Source organism: Bidens hawaiensis, unplaced genomic scaffold (genome assembly GCF_021521415.1).
Source record: "Bidens hawaiensis isolate Kalapana, Puna unplaced genomic scaffold, B.hawaiensis_p1.1 tig00005770_1, whole genome shotgun sequence".
NCBI lineage: Eukaryota > Viridiplantae > Streptophyta > Magnoliopsida > Asterales > Asteraceae > Bidens > Bidens hawaiensis.
In genome coordinates, this window is record NW_027491378.1 from 413,410 (window position 1) to 434,366 (window position 20,957).

A 20,957-nucleotide genomic window follows, 5' to 3' on the forward strand; every position below is an offset into this window, starting at 1 on the left:
GCGTAGACAATTTCCAATGTGATGATGAAAATGTATTAAACCACTGCACAGGGCTATTTTCCTCTGGGGAATTTATAATTACCGAGCCTTGTGCATAGGGCTATTTTCCACGGGGGAAATTACAAGTATTGAGCCTCATAGATGGGGTTATTTTTGTATATGGATCCAAGCCCCTCAGCCGGGCCTTCCTTTCACACTCGTGAAGGAGAATTTATGTCATTTTCCCAGTAGGGAGGATTATATGTATTATGTCCCTTAAAGAGGGCTTTATCCCATTTTTGGGGAAATATAAGTATTGTGTCTCTTAAAGAGGGCTTTATCCCACATAGGCAAATCATAAGTATTGTGCCTTTTAAAGAGGGCTTTGTCCCATATGGGGGAATTATAAGTATTGTGCCTCTTAAAGAGGGCTTTGTCCCACATGGGGGAATTATAAGTATTGTGCTTCTTAAAGAGAGCTTTGTCCCACATAGAGGAATTATAAGTATCGTGCATCTTAAATAGGGCTTTGTCCCACATGGGGGAATTATAAGTATTGTGCCTGTTAAAAAGGGCTTTGTTCCACATGGGGGAATTATAAGTATTGTGCCTCTTAAAGAGGGCTTTATCCCACATGGGGGATTATAAGTAATGATCGACCAATTATATTTGTTAGTCATAAATATAAAAGCATATTTTTAATACTGTTAGAAGTCTTACACATGAAGGATGATGAAAGGGGCTAATGGAGGGAACTAATGGGAGGGGCCCATTTCCTTATGATAAAAGTTAATATGGACATGGAGGTTTCTTCCTCTTGAAAAATTCTTGGGATGTTAAGTGTTGTTACATGAGGCTTTTTCCCTTCCATAGAGACTTTGTCACTCTTTAGAATGGGATTCTTCTTCTTTAAAAGGATAACTCTTAAAACATGAAGTGTTGCTGCAGAAGACTTTCATTCTTCTTAGAAGGGACCTTCCAATACCTCATTTATTGGAAAGAGACTATTTTTCTTGGAAGTCTCTTTAAGATGGTGAAGAGACTTTAATGACGAAAACCCACGACACAATGGTGCAATGTCCAATTAGTCCCCCAGCTCTAGGTTGGTGTAGGGAGGGGGTGTCTTCTGAGTGGGATTGACCTTTCACGTGTGTTATCCCCTAGATGGGGATTTCTCTTCTTTCTAGAAAACTCTTGTAGCATGGGATGTTGTGATGTAGGAAGGATATTTGACGGAAAGAAGTACCCTTGAACATTCCATCCTCTGGAGGGGGATTCTTCTCCTTCAGATAAAATTCTTGTAATGCAAAAAGTTGTTATAGAAGTCTCTCCTTCCTCACGAAAGGAACTTTTTAAATACTTCCTTAATTGTAAAGAGATTATTCTTCTTGAAAAAAAAAATCTGGAAGAGGTTGTATTCCTTTGCAGATAACTCTTGCCCCAATGATATATATATATATATATATTTGTGGAAGGAGGTTTTAAACACCTCATCCATTGGAAAGGGAATCTCCTTCTTTGGAAAAGATTCTTGTAATATGGAAAGGGGCTTTAGTACGAAAGGGCTTCAGTACGGATTGTCTGGGGGAATGTTTAGTAAGGGACCTTGTTTTGAAGGTATTATTTTGTAAGATGCTTTGTTCCAAAGGTATTTTTCAGTAAGGGGCTTCATTCTAGGGAGATTTTTTAGTGAACGACCTCGTTCTAAATGAATTATTTTTTAAAGGGGTTTGCTCCAAAGAGATGATTTAGTAGGGGAGGGAGGGGGCATTCAGTAGAAATTGTTCAGTAATGCAAAAAGTTTAGTAGGGGGGCTTCATGCCGAAGGAATTGTTTACACAAGAGGCTTTCCCTCCAATATTACAAGAGTCTTTCCCTCCAAATCCATTTCTCTTCAAGTCCATTTCTAGAATGTACTCCTTGTCGGGCCTTAAGTATTGGGCTCTTATTGTCTTGTTTAGTCAGAGCCTACTTATGAGGCCCACCTCATTGGTAGGCACTTCAGTGATCTCTGTGCAACATTCATTCAGACTCTTATAACGTGTATTTGTGACTATACAGTGATGCTAATATCTCTTCCGGTCTATTTATATATTACCAGTTGTCTTACAACCCAAATCATCTTGTTTCGGTCCTGAAAGAGGCAAGGTGGTGTACTGGACCATCCCAAGTCGTTCGGCCTTGATTTGTTTTGCTTCACACTGGTTTTCTTCTTTGTCTCATTCCCGAATTGGTGTGGGGACCCCGAGCAGGGGTGTTTTTTGTTAGAACCGAGGGACACATGGTGGTGTTCCCCTCAATCATAAACCCAACCCATGGGCAGTCCGTTCACACTAATAATTGGCAGGATTAGATATTTTCTTTTAAAAAAGGACCATTAAACAAAGACACTTAAAGAGTGGTCCCTAAAATAACTTAGAATTACAAATTTGTTGAATTAACGTGGTGAGAGTTAACATTTTTTGAAAAGACATCTCTTACTTGCGTTCACTCTTGACTTATCAACGGTTTAATTTGCTTTCAAATTATACACAATCTAATAGTAACTTGTTCGAGTAGGTAAAACTCTCAAATAATTAAGGTTTGAGATGAAAAGAGACAACAACTTAACAAATAAAGGATTGAGATGATGAATATAATGCCATTTATAGGATCACAAACTAAATAAAGTAACGTAACACTGAAGCTATATGTTGAACCATGTTATAATGCTAGTCTTTGAATAAGGAAATTAAGGAATATTTACATCTGATTAGGTGCACTAAAAGCAAGGTTTAAGCTAGGTAGGAAGCACCAACGAGGAAATAATGGAAAAATTGCAATAACATAGATCGTGGGAGCATAATGGACGTGGTTGATGATTGACCCAAACTTGATTAACAGATTTCGCCAAATTTAGGCATACAATTATACTTGATTAACGTATGTTCTGCTGCAGGATGCTGATTAAGTGAATCACTTATTTTTTTCTCGTAGGTTACCCTGATTGTTCGAGTTCAAGCCCTTCCTATTCTAGTTTTGTTGATTGCTGCTAATTTATATTTTAGTTTAAGGTAATTTGGTTAAATGCGTATTGGGTTTTAAATTGGTTGGTAATGAGCTATGTTTGTTGGGTTTTAGTTGGTTAGTGGGCTAAATATAAGATACTAATATGCTTGTTGGGTGATAAAATTTAGTTGGTTTAAAAATATTTTGTTTGCTGTGTTTGGCTGAACTTCTAAAAGTTGATTATTTGCCTTTTAAAAAACCGAGCAATTTTGAAAAGCTTCAATTTGTGGCTTTAAAATAAGCTTACCAAATAACTTTTGCTTTTTAAAAAACAAATAAGTAAATAAGCAAAGCTTATATATAATTTAAAATTTTTGGGTCCATCGTAGGAGCAGGCCCGACAAAGTCACCCACCACTCGCCTTACCATGGAACACACTTAATTCCTTAAATGAACAAACATAAAACAGAAAAACCTCATCTTGCTTAATTGTTCACGTTCGATCGTTTATTCGATTAAAGTTAAACAAACGAATGCGAAAATGCTCATTTATATTCAATTAGTTCGTCAGCGGCCTAAAGAATCCAACAACCGAATTATACTTTGCATCCTTTACGTTTGCATAAAACACCTCATTTGCTTAACCATTCACGCTCAATCGATCGTCCAATTAAAGTTAAACGAAAAAACACTAGCATCCCAAACCTAAAATTTCTAAAAAGAGCCCCAAACACGATTCACTTTTTATAATTGATTACTTCCGTAAAGATATTTTCCATATTTTATCATCATCATCATCATCAAGATACATACAGACAAAAGAAAGAAAGACCCATGAGCTTACATATGACGCGTTATTGAACCTTGTTCATTTTCCTCCTGTGACCGAGTCTTCAATCTTGGGGGCGACCCACGTCACCACCACCAACCAAGTAATCACATCAATTAACAAAACCCTAGATTAATTAATTAATTTCATTTCATAGATCTAGGGTTTTTAACTTTTATTATTATTATTATTATTATTATGATGGGTTTGATTGATATATTGTTTGTTGAATTGGGTAGTTGACATAGAAAGATGTCAACGCCGTCAAGGAAGAGATTGATGAGGGATTTCAAGAGGCTGCAGCAGGATCCTCCAGCTGGAATCAGTGGTGCTCCGTATGATAATAATATTATGCTTTGGAACGCGGTTATATTTGGGTATGTGTTGAATTGTGGTTCACTGTTTGTTTGATGATGATATTATACTTTGGAGCTAAGGATTAGTGTTTACTGATGAGTGTGTTTGCGTTGCAGGCCGGATGATACTCCGTGGGACGGAGGTGAGTCAGTTAGATGCTTTGCATGTTTTAGTGTGTATGGTTGTATAACTGCATATATGTATGTAGAAATATGTATATTGCTATTGAAAAGAACTAAAGAGAGGATTAGAGCTAGGTTATAGAGTACGAACTGGACGAATGGAGAAAATAAATGTCTATTTTTTGTTAAATAATAATATATGACCGAAAAGTGTTTTTCATTAGTATCTTGATGGAAGCAGGGGAGGCATAGGGTGGGTGTGTTTGGAAGAGGCTAAGTATTTAACGGATGTTCTTTCATTAAGCATTCGACATGTAGGCTTCAAGTAAAACAGTATCATAAATGTAGTAGTTTACTCTTATAGTCTTATTATTAGTTATATATGAAGTTAAGAGTTTTTTCATATATGCTAACTGGTATATTTTTTTAAGTATGCATTTTGTCCTGAATGTGATCGACTTACTGTTAGTCTGATGATACAGGCCATTATATTTTGGTGACTTGTCCCACGTAGTCCATCCTTTGGTTCCAATACCCACGTAGCCATTTCCGTGCATGTATTCTGTCTTTAAATCTTTTATTTCCTCCATCGCAGTAGGTTAATTGTTAGTGTATTCGTGGCAGTAGTTTATTTCACTTCTTTTTGATTTTGCTATTTTAGCAGTTGTGTCTACTTTGGATTATAGATGAAGTATTAAAGAATTGTCTATCTTTCTATTTTTTAATCTGGCATCTTTCTTCTTTCTTTGATAAATTGAGCAAGAACCACATCATCTGAACAGTGTTTTTAATTACCCGTTAGATGTTTGCTGAAGTTTTGTAGGCATTCTTCTGTTATTTAGGTGACTTTTTAGGTTTTAAGAATTTTCTGTATAATTTGAGGTAGAGTGTCGTATATGCTAACTGTTTTTTCTTTTAATATAAATTTGTGTCCTGAGGTTTTTTAGGAAAAGGTTTTAAGGTTGGATCGATTAGAAATGAGGTTTTTAGGGAATGGTTAGGGGTCACTATTATATCGGATAAAATAAGGGAGGGGAAGTTGAGATGGTTTGGGCATGTGAAGAGGAGGCATGAGACAACACCGGTTAGGGTAGTGGAAACCTTTATTGTAGAGGGGAGGAGTAGAAATTAGGCGGGATTTGATAGAATTGCATCTCTCTGGTCCAGAATAGGAGTTCATGGAGACGTAGGATTAAGGTTAAGGACTTATAGGGGAAGGGTCATTTGTGGTTTTAGCTTTGTTTTGGGGCTTAGATTTTTCTACATCGTAGGTTACTGTACGTGTTATTGCTTATCTCTATTTATGTATATATGTTTTTTTTCTTTTTTTTTATCTCTACTCTTTTTCAATTTCTTCGGTTGTTGGTAGCTTCATATATATTTTATATTTTAGTTTTGTTTAGTAGTTTGTTTGGTGTGGAGCCAGGGGGTCTGTTTGGAAGTAGCCTCTCTATCCTCTGGGATGGAGGTAAGGCTTGCCTACATCCCATTCTCTTCAAACCTTACCAATAGCTTAGCTACGGGTAGGATTTATTGGGTATGGTTATATGCAATTTTGTCTTGAACGGGATCAATTACTGTTAGTCTGATGATGCGTGCCGTTATCATTATTCCTTGGTGACCCAGTAGTCCATCCTTTGGTTCCCATACCCACGTAGTCATTTCCATGCATATACACTGTCTTTAATTCTTTTGTTTCTGCAGTAAGTTAACTGTCAGTGTTTTAGTGGCGGTGGTTTATTTCTGTTGCTTCTTTTTTGTTTTGCTATTTTAGCAGCTGTAAGTGTTATACTTTGGATTATTGAAAGAATTGTCTCTATCATTCTATCTCTATATTTTTTTATCTGGCATCTTTCTTCTTTCTTTGATAAATTGATCGAGAGCCACATCATCTGAACAGTGCCTTTAATTATCTGTGAGTTGTTTGCTGAAGTTTTGTAGTAGTTCTTCTGTTATTTAGCTGACATTTTAGGTTTTAAGAATTTTCTGTATAATTTTATCTTGCTGATACGTTGCATTATTGTATTTCTTGACAACAAATACGTGTCAACTCAGGTACGTTTAAGCTGACGCTTCAGTTTTCAGAAGATTATCCGAATAAACCTCCAACAGTGCGTTTCATTTCTCGAATGTTTCATCCAAACAGTAAGTGACTAACATCAACTTAATTAAGTTCTTCAGAGACTTGAATTTGTTTACGAGATTTATGATATATGCATCATGAAGAACGTCGTATGTTAAGTTATAATTCATTAATTCAGTAACTTCCATGAACCTTACATTCATGTACTGTTGTGTACCAGTTTATGCAGATGGAAGCATATGCTTGGACATCCTCCAAAATCAATGGAGTCCAATTTATGATGTTGCTGCTATTCTGACCTCAATTCAGGTTCTTGCATGTTTATGTTTTCTTTAAATAATTAAAACTTGGTCAACAGTATTATTGCTATTATTATTTTTTTTGAACGGCAAATTTTTTTAATCATTGTTATCTGTGGGACTTGAACCCGAGACCTCCTTGCGTGTTTCACAGTAATTGATCTTGATTATATATTTTATTTTTACCCTTTTTTGGGATAATTTGAGAATTCCTTGAGGTTTAAGAACTTGATGAAACATTTTTTTTTTCAAATGTATGCTATTTATGTTACCTTAACTAGAAAAAGAAATATTTTTCTTTTACACGAATCGAAAAGTGTAACATATGTAACGAAATGTTACATTACACTGTTCTGCTGTAACGTAACAGTTTGTTACATCTGTTTCACTTATCAATTCGTGTAAAAAAAATTTAGTAAATGTAACATCCATATGAAATTTTTTTTTGTTACATTGAGTTCTTAAAATTCAAAGGAGTTCTCGAACTCGATCCGAAAGATCTAATGATATCAGCTTATTTGTATTATATGTTTGTTTTTTTTGTGCTCTAAGAAAGTATGGTTATGATTTGGTTTCAGTCATTGCTCTGTGATCCAAACCCAAACTCACCTGCGAACTCGGAAGCAGCGCGGCTGTTTAGCGAGAATAAGCGCGAGTATAACAGAAAAGTGAGAGAAGTTGTGGAGCAGAGCTGGACTGCTGACTAAGCTAAGATGACGGTGCTCGGTTCATGTCTCCAAAGCTACTTGTGGTCTGTAATATTTGCAATCTGAAAACCGCAGTAATAACGAGTGTTGTGGAAACTATGTTGGTTTGAAAGTACTAAGCTTCTTTTTCGTTTTAAGTAATGACAATTAATCTATTTCTTAATGAACTTTAATATTTGTGAGGTTGTTCATAACTTCATATATGCATTCTGACTCAAATATATATATAATATTTTTTAAATTATATATGTTATATAAGTTATATTTACTACGTAAAAAGTATGGATGCGTTTTATTTTATTTTATTCGACTTGGAAAAGGTATATAACGTCTTATTAAGAAGAACGAATGGGCAATGATGGTGACATGGTAACCAACCCCTCAATGCTTCTAGCTGTCTTTGTTTCATTCTTTAAATAATCATGTACCCACTAAAATTATATCTTTTAAAGTAACTTCAATCATATGATCCACATTTTGCATTTAATTATTTTCCATTTTTCTTCATTATCTTGTTATTAGGACGCAACATACATGCAAGGATATTTTTTTTTAGAATAATATAATATCATCTATCTTTCTCTTAAGTCAATTTTCGAAAATGATAAATCATATTTATAAACAGTATATGAGTTATATAATATTTCTATGAAAGTTAGGAAGAAACTGGAGACTGCAAATATACTGATATGTTAAATATATTATCGATGTATTTAATCATGAAAATTGAGTCGAAATAAGCATAAAGTCATATAAACTGACATTTGAAAGAATAAACATTTTTTCTCATCACTTTGGTTCATGACACTATTGGCACTCGCTATAGCAATGTAAAAACCTAACAAATAAAGTTGTAATATGTCTAAAGATATTGACATGTGATTTACAAGAAATCGAAAACAATAAAAAAATGCCGGTACAAGTTACGATAATACCGATGTTGGAACAGACTTTCAGCCGAAATTTGTTTAGTCTCTCGTGATATTGGTACCGTTTGCCGGTACCCGTATGGCCTACGATATAACAAAATCAGTTTTAAATACTTTACACTATAACATTGAGACAAAAAACTAAACACAGTTCCTATAGTATCAAATCAAATTTTGACAACACTTACATACTTGCTATTTTGCTTAATTAAAGGAATCGAGTACACTTTAGAAAATTATCATGACTTAGGTAAAACATAATTTGAATTAATTAGTTTGTAACATCATGTTTGTTGAAAATAAGTATAGTACTTGCTTAAACATAAATCATCATTTTAAATGTTACAGGAAGCATCTGTAGCAACTCTGCTTATTATTAAGCCGGTTGTTGTGGAGAAGGTTTAAAACCTAAGTTAAAGTGTCACGTCATTGTCATGTAAGCAATGAGGCTTAACGATTCTCCTTAAAGCCCTGTTCTGGTTTAAAGCCATCATTTCCTTGTTAAAGCCCTCACTTCCTTGTTAAAGCTCATGGTCTCAGCTTTTTCTCCATTACCGCCCGCTAGCATACCACTGACTCCCCCCTTACCGCCCAAGCGCTGTGCGCTTGGCTTTCAAACAGGGCCATGCCCACTTTGCCGGTCACCAATATTGCCCACAAGGACCCGCCTTACCAAAACTAAATTTATTCTAACATATAAGCTTTTATATTTACCAATCATTGTACTTGATTTTAAATTTTAATTTTTAAGTGTAACATTATCCATAACCAACTTTTGTGGTAAAGGTATGCTAATATGACCGTTCATTAGTCATTGTTGGTCACTCATTTGGATTAACATGGAACCAAAATTAAAAATATATGTGCCTGTAAATTACAGAGAAAATATATTTAACCACATCAAATGAAAATTGACGCCCTGCTTGCGATATGCGCATATAATATATATGTGTTTGAACCCTCGGGTAGGCAAAAGCAAAATTACACTAATTTTAACGTTATTTTACTAATCTCGTGAAAATAACGTTAAAAGTGGCGGAAGGTTAATCAAGCATCATGTGGTGGCGTTGATAGCCGAAAGACAATGGTACATGCACCAATCGGCTGGTGTCCCGATGGTTGAGTGTTATGTACCTTATGCCCAAGGCTTGATGCAAAACTACTATCAAGCTGTGGGTCTCACTGGAAGCAGCCTCTCTATTCCTACGGGGTAGAGGTAAGGCTGTCTACATCTTACCCTCTTCAGACCCTACCATTGCTTTGTTATTGGTGAGATTTACTGAGTACGATGATGATGATATCAAATGAAAATTGATATTTGGTGACAAATGGATCTCTGAATCATGTATAGAGTTCACACTCATATTTAAATATTTCGTCATATACAAAAATCAATAATAAAACAAAAAATGTTTATGTAATAACAAAATGTTTTTCTATGTGAAAAACGATTCATTGTTATAATCACATGAATACATGATTCCTTTGTATAGGAGTTAAACCATCACAACGTTCTTGTTGACGGTTGCAATTGATGCTTACATCATGTATGTTATTGGGAAAGCCACTAAAAGACTTTGTTACTGATGATTAGGTTGCGGGTTGCCATTTATCACGCAGTTACCGCTGACAACCATTTTACATATTGAAGAGGTAGGTCCCAGCAGAGCCCAGTTGGACCCGCAAGACTCACCTTGAAGAGGGACGTCTGCGCAGAAACCAACTGGATCCGCAGGACCAACCATGCTCAGAGACGTGACGTCCTTACGCGCAGTACGCAAGCTGTTCCCGCAGGAAATGTCTCCCGATGGTGAAGGACTCCGCCTGTTCCCGCAGCTTCGGATACAAGCCATCAGGGAAGGCCACCCGCGCAGCAAGGCTACACGCACAAGGCACTTAGCTCTCAATCACTCAGTGTCACCTGAAGGAATGAGCAAAGCCGGGAACAATCCCGCACAAGGGCGGGAGGGGGAATACTCCCGCCCAAATAAGCCAGTCCGTACGATACAGGAAGATCTTCTGTACTGTACCTGACGAGGTATGGGCAAAAGATCTGACTAAAGATACGACAGCTTATTGACAACAGTATGGCGAGCAGCATGCTCCTGTACTGTATGTCACTATTAGCCGCTGCCTACTCACCAACTCCTGTCATACCACGTGCATAGCCAGCAGTTGGTGGAAAAGGAATAGTATACAGCAGGCCTGGTCACTATCAGCCGCTGCCTACCCACCAACTACCAGCAGGGCACGTGCGTAGGCCACTGTTGGTTGAACAGGAATACTATTCAGCAGGCCACACCTCCTTGGAAACCTACCTTCGGCTATAAATACCACAAATGGTATGACCATCTCATCTTATCATATCTTATCACATTATCATCATATTATACCTGATATCTGCTCTAGCAATCTCTTAATATACATTTATATTTAAAGAGCAATCTAGTCTGATTCTCACGCCGGAGGGTGGTCACAAGGAGGAACCCCCCCTTCTCAGTGACAAGCTCACGGTGTCTGTTTTGCAGGTTATCAGAAGAACCATCTTCTCTGGGTCTAACCCCTCGTGGGAAACATCTATCTAACCCCCAGGTTACTCGTAATCTGCCCGGGGTCCGGTTAGTGTTTCATCACATATACTGGTCTAAGTTGCTGCTAACGGCCAGTTTCCACTTAATCATCAGTTCTCGCCGGCCGCCATTTTCATGCAATTTTGCTAGTCATTAATATCCAGTTCATTTATAATGAATCATCATTATCTCCATGCAGCTTGAAGTCAGCAAGAACCCGCACTAGGAATGTTGCCCCTGACCTTGGGTGTTGCCTCTAAAACCCCACGAAAGGGGTGCAACGGGCTTGTTTTTGCATGAAATAAGAATGGTATTGAACGAGAGTGTACCCACACATCCTAACCGCATATCCCTTTCTCTTCCATTACATGAAAATATTTTTTCTTGCATCAGATTATTTGCATATAACTATGCATGTAATTATTACTATTTAAAATTTGTTGTGTATTGTAAACGCAAGCTGTATGTACAAGGAAAAGCAAACCGGTTGAAAACAAAGAGTTAGGTAATAATTTAATTTATAATTGAGTGTTCTATCTTTATAAATAGATATTATGTGACATTGCAACCATAAAGCTAACAAGTGTGTTTGAAATATTCTAAGTTAACGAAGAATAGTGATGGAGAATTGGAGAGTTGCTAGTAATATGTTAGCGTGTTGGAATCATATAACTTTTTTAATACATGTTGTAACATTGCGAATTTTAAATGCAACATTAAAAAGAACCGTAAAACTATTAGATCAAGTGCAGTGGCGAAGCCTGTACCAAGACACCGGGAGGGGGGGGGGTGGACTCAAGTTTTCGGCAGAAAACGCCTAAATTTTCGCTACGCATAAAAAATTTCAGGCGAAAACGGGTAAATTTACACTACTACGCGAAAAAACTGGGGGGTGGGATGGCCCCGGCCCTAACTAAGCTTCGCTAGTGATCAAGTGTGAGATGGGGACGCTAATTCCTTCCATATCATCACCCTCGTCTCGTTAATCCATTTCATATAAGAAAAAGGGGCGCCAAAGGCCAAAGAGCCTCCTTTTGGTGCCACTGTTTTAACGGACTCAAGGACAAATATTGTGAGGCCATAACTAAATTCAACCAATCACATAATAACACTTACATCTAATAAAAGAAAAAAAAATAAAAACTGTGTTTTTAATTAAATCATTACGGGTTATTGAGTGAAAAGTTAGTAACTGCCCCTATGCCTACATGACACTAACATGACGAAATGGTTTTCACTTTTTATTAAAACTAGTTTTGTCTTGCCAAATTTAAGCATTTTGATATTGTTAACCAACCCATACATCAGAGGTGTTTATTGAATCAATTTTCGGGTTATTTAAATCAATTTTTGGATTACTTGAATCAATTTTCTTTACGTTAGATTGTTTGAAATCAAACTCGAATTAAAACTAGAAAACCCTTTAGAATCCAAAAATATAAATTATGTTCGAACTCAGGTTGATCGGTTGTTTTAAATGTTAGATTTTATGTAGTTACTTGAAACGCAGCATTAATGTAACTCTTTTAACTCAATGAATTTTCATGTGTTCATCGAGTTTAAAGATTTTCGCATTGATATTCATGTTCACCGGACGGTAAACTACCGGTATTAAAAGCTTAAACATGTAATCAATAAATACGTCTCACATGGAAGCGTTAAAATCGACAATCATGCATCCAAATGAGTAAATAATATTCAAAGTAAAATCAAAAAGAAAAAAAAAATGAAGATCCGACCCGCTTTGTTTCAGTAACCTTTAGTGAGTGAAGCAGAATACAATAGAGTGTGACATTATATAGTCAGAGAAAGTAGAGAGAGAGAGAGAGAGAGAGAGGTCCATGTTCCTCAACCGCAAGACATCCAATTGAAGGTACCACCATCACCATCTCTATCTTCACCTGCACCATTCGCAACCTAGGGTTCCGTTAGCTTTTCAGGTACATTTTCAGATCTGAGCCACGTTCCGTTCAAAACCTACCTCTAACGGCAGTTATGTTCTGAAATATTGGTCCGATTTGGTTCAGATCTCGCATTAGTTTTCATACATTTCTCGAATTTCTAGTTAATTGATTACCTAATACTGAATGACAGTTGATTATGCTAGAGATTGTTTTCCTTTTGACTGTTATAGATTTGTTGAATCTGTTATAAGTAGATCTAATTGTAGTAGACTTGTAGCTGGAATTGTGTAGATTCCTTCTTTTCTTTTGTCGGTGGTGTGACCTGTTAACATTACTCAAGGAGATTCTTTTTCATTTGAAGCTTCTGTTTGTAATTTTAATCGAAATTGTTTTGGATTTGTAACATAAGTGGAACTTAGCATCGCTGATTGATCCTGTTAATCGTAAGAATCTAACGGTGACCGTTGGAGTTAATTAAATTTTGAAATACTATGTTCAACTATGCGTGCGTCTGGTTTGGTAGCTTCGTTGAAAGTTCGTATTTTGGGATCATGCAGAGAATTTAAAGGCGGACTGGTTCTAGCTGTGTCTAACAGTTGACAATGGGGAAGTCTCCTGGAAAGTGGATCAAGACTGTGTTTTTTGGGAAGAAGTCATCAAAATCTAATCTCTCAAAAGTAAGTTATGCACGTCAATTGTTTCAACATGGAGTAATAAACTATTTTATTTTTTGTGATTGACAAAGTAAGCAGTGATTTCATACTGATGCCATGTTATTTCTTGAAGGATGTTACCTCAGAAATTAAGGCATCTGGTAAGGCAACAGCAAAGGATTATGATACTGATTCTATGGTTATCTCTAGCCCAGTGCGCCCTGTCATTATTTCAAGTGGAGAGCGTACAGAATTGGAAAAGAGCTCCAGTGCTAGCTTAATGCCTGATGCAGCTGAAGATGTGAGAAATCCCGTGGAGTTAAATGCTGTTAGTGGTGAGGAGTTAATCAAGCTTGAGCAGGCTGCCAGAAAAGTGCAAGCAGTTTTCAGGGGTTACTTGGTAATATTATTGAGCTTGGTTAATTTCGTTTTTCAACAGAACATGCTGAATGTTTAGGGTTTAAATTGGTATTATTTAGGGATTAATTTTCTTATAACTCCATTTTGATTGGCAAATGGCAATTCATGATGCCATTATTACCACAAGTGATTATTGCTGGTATCTCTTAGAATTAGTGGGAGCACTCAAGCTGCATTTTAGAGGATATCATTCTCTCTAGCATCAATGCCATATCATACGAATTTCGTATATTTTATATTCTTTATTTTGTAGTTTGTAGTTTTCGTGTCTAGTTAGTAGTGGGTGTCAATGCAGTTTTCATGGAGTGAGCACTGAGCAGCTACCTAATGGTGCATTTAAATAAATAAGGATCTACAGTTTCAGATGTCTGAAGATGTGGCTCTACATTTTCTGAATCGAGTTTCGTTTTTGTCACTGAACTTTAGGACACTGTAAAAAGATATGCTTCCCACTTTATTTGTTTATTTACATTTAAAAGTTATTTAAGGAAACATGATTTAGATATTTTATGTGAATTTTAGCTGTAATTCACATTTCAGTTTTGTAACACAACAGCTGTTAAGGCAGAAATGCAATCTCAATATCAGGCAAAAGCTTATGATGACAAGGGTATGTCGGGTGGGTGGGTGGGGGGTCGAATTCATTTAGGAAATGGGCTAAGTTTAATTTACATTTCTCTACTTATTATTCTTATTAAAGATGTGAAAAATGATTAATACATTTCAAACAGCAGTGCGGTTCTGCTGCAACGCTTTTGCATAATGAAGATTGTTTGTAGTATGTTGTTGGGCATGTTTAGATTGGCAACAACATGTGCCTCTTGTTTTATATCTTACATTCTTACTGCTTATATTCCATATTTTTTGTAGTTATGCAATATCAACCCATCTCTTATTGTCTTTTGACATTATTTATGAAGGCCCGGAGAGCATTTTGGGCCCTCAAGGGCATCATAAGGCTTCAAGCCCTAGTTCGTGGCCACTTAGTTAGGAGACAAGCTATTGCTACTTTGAGCTGCATGCGTGCAATTGTTGAGTTCCAGGCTTTAGCTCGTGGCCGAAGGGTCAGGCTTTCTAATGGTCAACTGGTGATAAAACACATTCCAAAAGAATCTGTGGTAATATCTTTTTCTTTATTATATTTCTTCTACTCAACAACTTAAGAGTTCTTTGTACTTTTATCTTAATCAGATGATGGCTTTTGCATTCACAATCTTTGACATTTCCTTATTCTTGTTTCATTAGGTTAAGAAACCAGCAGACTTACTTAGAACATCCCTCCGGGTAGAGAAGCTATCAACAAATGTGTTTGCTACTAAGGTAATGCACAAATATATATGTTGTCTTAATGTATATATATTACTCAGTACTGATTATTTGTTTTTTATTGTAGCTTGTTGCTTCATCTCACACTACCATGCCATTAACCATCCAATATGATCCAGTGGATCCAAATTCAGTGAGAAGCTGGCTCACACGTTGGTCGTCTTCAAACTTCTGGGTCCCACTGCCCCAACCAAAACAACCGTTTGATGCAAAAACTAAAAGAAAGCAGACTAAATCACAAACTGAAGAAACTGATACCGGAACTGGGAGACCAAAAAGAAGTGTCCGGAGAATTCCTGCAGCAAACAATGATAACAACAATCTCTCGAATTCCTCAGAAAACGAAAGATCCAAGCGCACCATGAGAAAAGTCAACCACCAAGCAGACTCTGGTCAAGGTCAAGGTCAAGGTCAAGATCAATCTCTTACCGAACTTGAAAAAGTCAAATGCAACTTAAGAAAAATGTCTGTATCCACCTCCAAACCGCCTGAGAAATCAGAATTAGACCCTGGAAAGACTTCACCCGGTTTGAATAAAGTTTCAATCTCCCCTACTCCAGAATTTCCAGCGAAAAACAATGGTTCGCTAAATGGTTCACATGTTGAGAGTGTTAAACAGCCTGAGCCTGAGTTTAGGCATGAGCCTGAGCCTGAGCTTAAGCCTGAGCCCAAGGCCGAGCCAGTTGAACCCCCAGTTGAAGTTCAAGCTACAGATGATAAACCCCTCGATCAACCTCCAATCGAGCCACCGTCCCTAGAAACCAATGGGAAGCATGAACCCGAACCACCTGCTGCAAATGTGGAGTCAAATGGGAAGGAAAACCAGAAAGCAAGGAGAAGAAAATCATTACCAGCAAAACAAGAATATCATGAGTGTGTATCACATAACACACCCACCTTGCCAAGCTACATGGCGGCCACTGAGTCAGCGAAGGCCAAACTTAGAGCACAGGCAGCGGCAAGGGCGGCAGAAGAAGGCGGTGAAGATGGTTTAACCAGGAGGCAATCTCTACCATCCTCCACTGGTAAGGTGATGCTGCATTCACCACGTGTTCAGAAGCCGTTACATGCCAATGGCAAAGGAGGGACTAAATCCAACAAATCCCAAGTTACACCTAGAGATGGTAAGCGAATCAAGTATTGAAATTATCTTTACTTAATATATTTGATTAAAAATTAATTATATTATACGTATTTTGTTTTAGAAAAAGTGGTCCAGACAGGGTGGAGAAGGTGATTACAGGATTCAGTTGGAGAGACCTATCAGCTGCAGCAACTTGGGTGTGGTTGTTATTATGTTATGCTAGGCATTAAGAAATAACTGATGTTTGTTTGTTGTGATCATTTTCTTTGTGTTTAAGGAGGGAGGGTGCTATAGTCAGGCAGTGTTTTAAATGTATAGTTATGAACCTAAACGTTGTTTGTGTTGTTTTGATGTGTTTTTGTGTGATTGTGATACATAACTTTCTTTTACATGATCAGCCGATTGGTTGTCCTTTGTCATTGCACCGTCCGGTGCAGATGATACTAAAACATGATTTGTATGTTTTACACGTTAAGCTTATATTTATGGTCCCAGGGCCTGTAGACTAACATCCCACAATGGCTGGCACCAGTGTGGCTACAAAAACCCAATGAAGGTTGATGAATCAATCATGCTACTTGTTCTTCGACATATAATGAGGTTGCAAACACCATGAAAACTTCTAAAACACTCAAAGTTAGACCATATTTCATCAGATGAAGCATGTATTAAAATATCCAAATGTATATTAGTGTATAGTGATAATGAGTATGTTGGATAAGTCGCCTGATCTGGCTATAAAATCGGAAGGGAGTTGCCTCAGCAAAGTGGTGATTGCCTGGGTGTCATATAGGAGCAAATGTGTTGGCAACTAGAGGTTGGTGTAGAGAAAAGGTTGCGAATTTTTTGAGACACGTCGACATCTTATTACCTCATCCGGGTCTTTTTGTTTTTAAAGAATTCATCCAGTTTAACAACTGAAGACGAACCTAGTTTTTAAAACAATGACAACTTTGATTTTTCTATCTACGGTTAGTAAATCTTAGAACACCTAATAAGACATGAAGAGGCATCCTAAGCCCCAAAGGTCTAGAGAAACTTTTGACTAATTTACCAAAAGAAAGGTCAATTTGGATTCATTAAACTTGTTGAATTGGTAACGCGTATACGAACTACTTACAAAATGCTAGAAGACGAAAAGGAGGTGGTGTGGGATCAACCTAACCAATTTTAACCCTTTTGTCAAAAGAAAACATAATTTAAAAACTAAATAACCCATCTAAGTTGATTTTTTTTTTTGTTTAGGTATATGAGTAGGAGGTTAAAACAAATTCAAACTCAAAACATTCGTGAAAGACATTACGATATGAGAATGAGTATGATATTAGTCTTAAAAATATTTTACATGTACGGGGCGTTATCCTAATTAGTGTTATGTGATACTTGATGAACCCCTTTTACCTACATCAAATAAATATATATTAATATATTATATGATCTTAAAAACAAGTACTTTTTGATTTGATAGAATTGAAATTATTAATTTATGAAATTGTTGCAAATGCTATTTAAAGTTTTTCACTTCAAGCCACTTTCTAAGGCGAGTTTAAGATCGTATTTCGGGCAATGTGTGACTAGCACTCAACGAGTATGCAACATAGTCTTATAAGTATGAAGTTAGGATTAGTGAAACATGTCCCATACCCGCTCATTGCAACCCCTGAAACTGAGTCAAGTGAACTACACAATCAAAACATCCATATCTAATAACTTAACCAACCATCAACAATCCAAACCCAAAAATCATAATTCATTTATAACTTTAACTTCCTTACAAAAGGAGTTACAAAGGAACAGACCACATACACAACGAAATAAGGTTCAGAAAAATGCTTAACAGAAAGAAAACCAAATGAAAGCCTAAAAATGTTAGCAACAGCAACAGGACAACCCATCAGTGAATGATACATTATTATTATATAGTGGCTGTGGATGTTTTCTTGAAATCAATCTTGTCCACTTTCACTTCTCCATCAATGAGTTCATAAACATAGACCACAACCCGTAAGCCATCAATGTCCATCAGGACGAAACTAGGATTCACATCATATGTGATGCTGCTGTATGCACCAGTGGCTGAACCAGGGTTTATGACCACACCGGCCTCGTGTTTGTAAGCCTTGAACTGATGCGTATGACCACTAACCAAGATGTCAACATCTAACTGTCGTTGAAGCATGGCTAAAGAATCCAAATCCCCCCATGGAACAACCTAAACAGATTACGATGTCACCATGTTACATAAATATTGAAGATACTATTTAAGGTCATAATATCAGTAACTGATAGTGGTCAAGTTGAAGGTGGCATGGCTAACCTGATGGCCATGGCACAACCCAAGCTTAAACTGGCCTATAGTGATTGTTTTGGTCTCGGGATAACGAGAATCTTCGTCATATTCACCTCGAGTTATATGCAAACTAGGACACAGGCTCTTCAGATAATCATGAACTTCCTGCTCATGGAGACATATAAAGTATAAACTGGAGATATTAAGGTTTGGTAAAAACTCACAGCTAACAATAAGCATCTTAATTTCAATGATCTTCCATAAAGCACGATAAAGTAAACAGAAAGAACGCGACAGATTTGCAATCTGATGATCACATATTAACTTGCAGTGTAAGCACTACCAGGAAATCATAGCATTATGCAAATCAAAGAAAGGATTATGATACGATATGCAGATAAAAAGGTAGGTGAACATGATAACCGAAGTGCCAAAGTCAGAAACAAGAACAGATAAGAAAATCACATTACAGGTTTACAAATATAAGCATCAACTAGTTCAGTGTTTAACAGTGTCGGATGTTTTAGTATAATTAGATTGACTTGTCAACCAATGTAAATCATAACATACATTAAACAAGCCAGGAGGTGCGCGGGCGCACACTTGTTTTAGTTTATTATGATGTTGGAGCGGGGGTTCCAAGGGAGCAATGCCCTTGGCTGTGTTGAAAATTCATTAAAAAATTGAATTTTTGGATTTTGTCACACTAATATAATAAGTGACATATTTTTTTTAGAAAAAAAAAAGGTGGTCTATTACGCTCTGATCTTCTGGTTCTCTAAATTCACACAATTCGCATACCAAGTTCACCACTAAGTTCCTCAACAAACAGACTAATAATCATGTTACAAGCAAATAAAAAATCCATTTAAACTGTAAAGTAACTCAATATGCTCAGAGAAGCAATCACATTTGAATACATCATTAATTAGGGTTCCCAATATCCATCCTCAAACAACAGATGACATTAGCCGAAATAAAAGAGTAAAAGGTTATTACTGACCTTGATACAGAGATTACCAGTGCAAATAATATGCTGAATCTTGCCAGGAACAAGCATAGATTTAAACTTTGCAGGCAGATCAGGTGCCCTGTGTGGGATATGCAAATCCCCAATTGCCAATACCAATACCATCTTACCAATTCCCACTAAACCCTAAATCACAACAACTGAAATCAAATTACAAATTAGTAAACCCTAATCAAGTAACTGAAAGTGTGTTCCATTACCTGAATGAGTCAACTCATCAACAAATTTACACCTTTTTTTTATAATAATTTTGAAAATTAAAATCGATCGTAGAGGAACATCGTGATTAACTACGAAATGATTCTTTCAAATTTGGAACAAAGCACAAAAAGGACTTTTACTTTCTGGGTTTCACGTTTTACTCCCCTGTAAAATGACTTAGTTGTACAAATTGGACCAAAACAGTTACCGGTCTAACGCTTGCCTCATTTTCTCTCACTAGTTATGTCTGCGTCACGTCAGCTTTCCCCCCATCATTCAGCATCACACCTCAACGCCACCACTTGTCTCATTCTCCATCGTTCTCCATTTTCTACTTTTTTTTTGTTTAATACAATTTGTATATTTAAAATTTATCTTTATAACTATAATTTTAATAAAATAAATTAAAAAAGTGGAAACGATTGCATTAACTAAAAAAAACAAATCGTAAGCAAAAAAGCTAGAAGGTAAAAAAGCTAATAAAAAGTAAACATACATAACTCAAAAACTAGAAAGTTAAGTTGTATTTTTGGCCAACTTTTTGTTTCAATGTCAACGCCAAGTCGAGCTATCGTCTATGAAGATGGCTAAGATCTCGCGTTAAGAAATCGAAATCATTCCGCTCGTACTCGCCTTTCCGCTCGGCCTCCGTTAAACGAAGGTTTCCCGTTCTATCTCGGCCGCCTCTTCGCTTATATTTTGCCTTATTTTCATCTTCTCAATTTGCAACTCTATAAACTTGTAAACTCGTCATTTATAAAATCTAATTTCAGGCCGTTGGTTGAAGACAATCGCGTCCATGTTCCTTTTCCCTTTCCCTTAGCATTGCCTTGTCCCTCCCAATCGGACGTTCCGGTTCAACCGGATCCTCATCGTTAAACTCCATATTAAGATCTTGGTTACAACTTACAACGGGCATCCGAACCACCCGTACTAAACTCTCCACTTTCAGACGTTTTTGTTCGCTTCATCGACTCAACCTCATTTGGTACCGGATTCCACTTCGAACACAGCTGAACAATCTCCCAAAGTTGTACGTAGGGAAAGACATTCTTACGCTTAGCAACATATCGTTCGTTTGCTAACTTGTAAATATTGACGTCATTACTACCACTTTTTGGATTTCCCTGGGCGTTGACGTAAAGATCGTTAAACCATCTTACCTTTCTAATAATCTCCCTCCACT

The 20,957-nt window shown here is 36.8% G+C and overlaps 3 protein-coding genes across 3 annotated transcripts in view; 2 read left to right on the forward strand and 1 right to left on the reverse strand.

Annotated features, from left to right (window-relative positions):
* Positions 1–7,569, forward strand: part of LOC143630566 (ubiquitin-conjugating enzyme E2 2-like) — a 206,936-nt gene extending 199,367 nt beyond the window's left edge. Inside the window, exons 2-6 of the mRNA XM_077099549.1 lie at positions 4,046–4,173; positions 4,270–4,295; positions 6,331–6,420; positions 6,579–6,667; positions 7,236–7,569. Of these exons, the coding sequence (XP_076955664.1) occupies positions 4,049–4,173; positions 4,270–4,295; positions 6,331–6,420; positions 6,579–6,667; positions 7,236–7,364 (459 nt within the window). The 5' untranslated portion in view covers positions 4,046–4,048 and the 3' untranslated portion in view covers positions 7,365–7,569. The remainder of the gene's footprint in view (positions 1–4,045; positions 4,174–4,269; positions 4,296–6,330; positions 6,421–6,578; positions 6,668–7,235) is intronic.
* Positions 7,570–13,321: 5,752 nt separating this feature from the next.
* On the forward strand, positions 13,322–16,656 carry LOC143630606 (protein IQ-DOMAIN 31-like). The gene is made up of 6 exons (XM_077099577.1): positions 13,322–13,444; positions 13,554–13,820; positions 14,761–14,958; positions 15,086–15,160; positions 15,234–16,290; positions 16,372–16,656. Exons 1-6 carry the CDS (start codon positions 13,370–13,372, stop codon positions 16,401–16,403), a joined length of 1,704 nt encoding a protein of 567 aa, XP_076955692.1. The 5' UTR covers positions 13,322–13,369; the 3' UTR covers positions 16,404–16,656.
* A 1,509-nt stretch (positions 16,657–18,165) lies between these two features.
* On the reverse strand, positions 18,166–19,687 carry LOC143630567 (vacuolar protein sorting-associated protein 29). The gene is made up of 3 exons (XM_077099550.1): positions 19,544–19,687; positions 18,568–18,705; positions 18,166–18,462 (listed from the first exon to the last, which is right to left on the reverse strand). The coding sequence occupies exons 1-3, from the start codon at positions 19,673–19,675 to the stop codon at positions 18,166–18,168; spliced, it is 567 nt and encodes a 188-aa protein (XP_076955665.1). The 5' UTR covers positions 19,676–19,687.
* Positions 19,688–20,957: the final 1,270 nt, after the last annotated feature.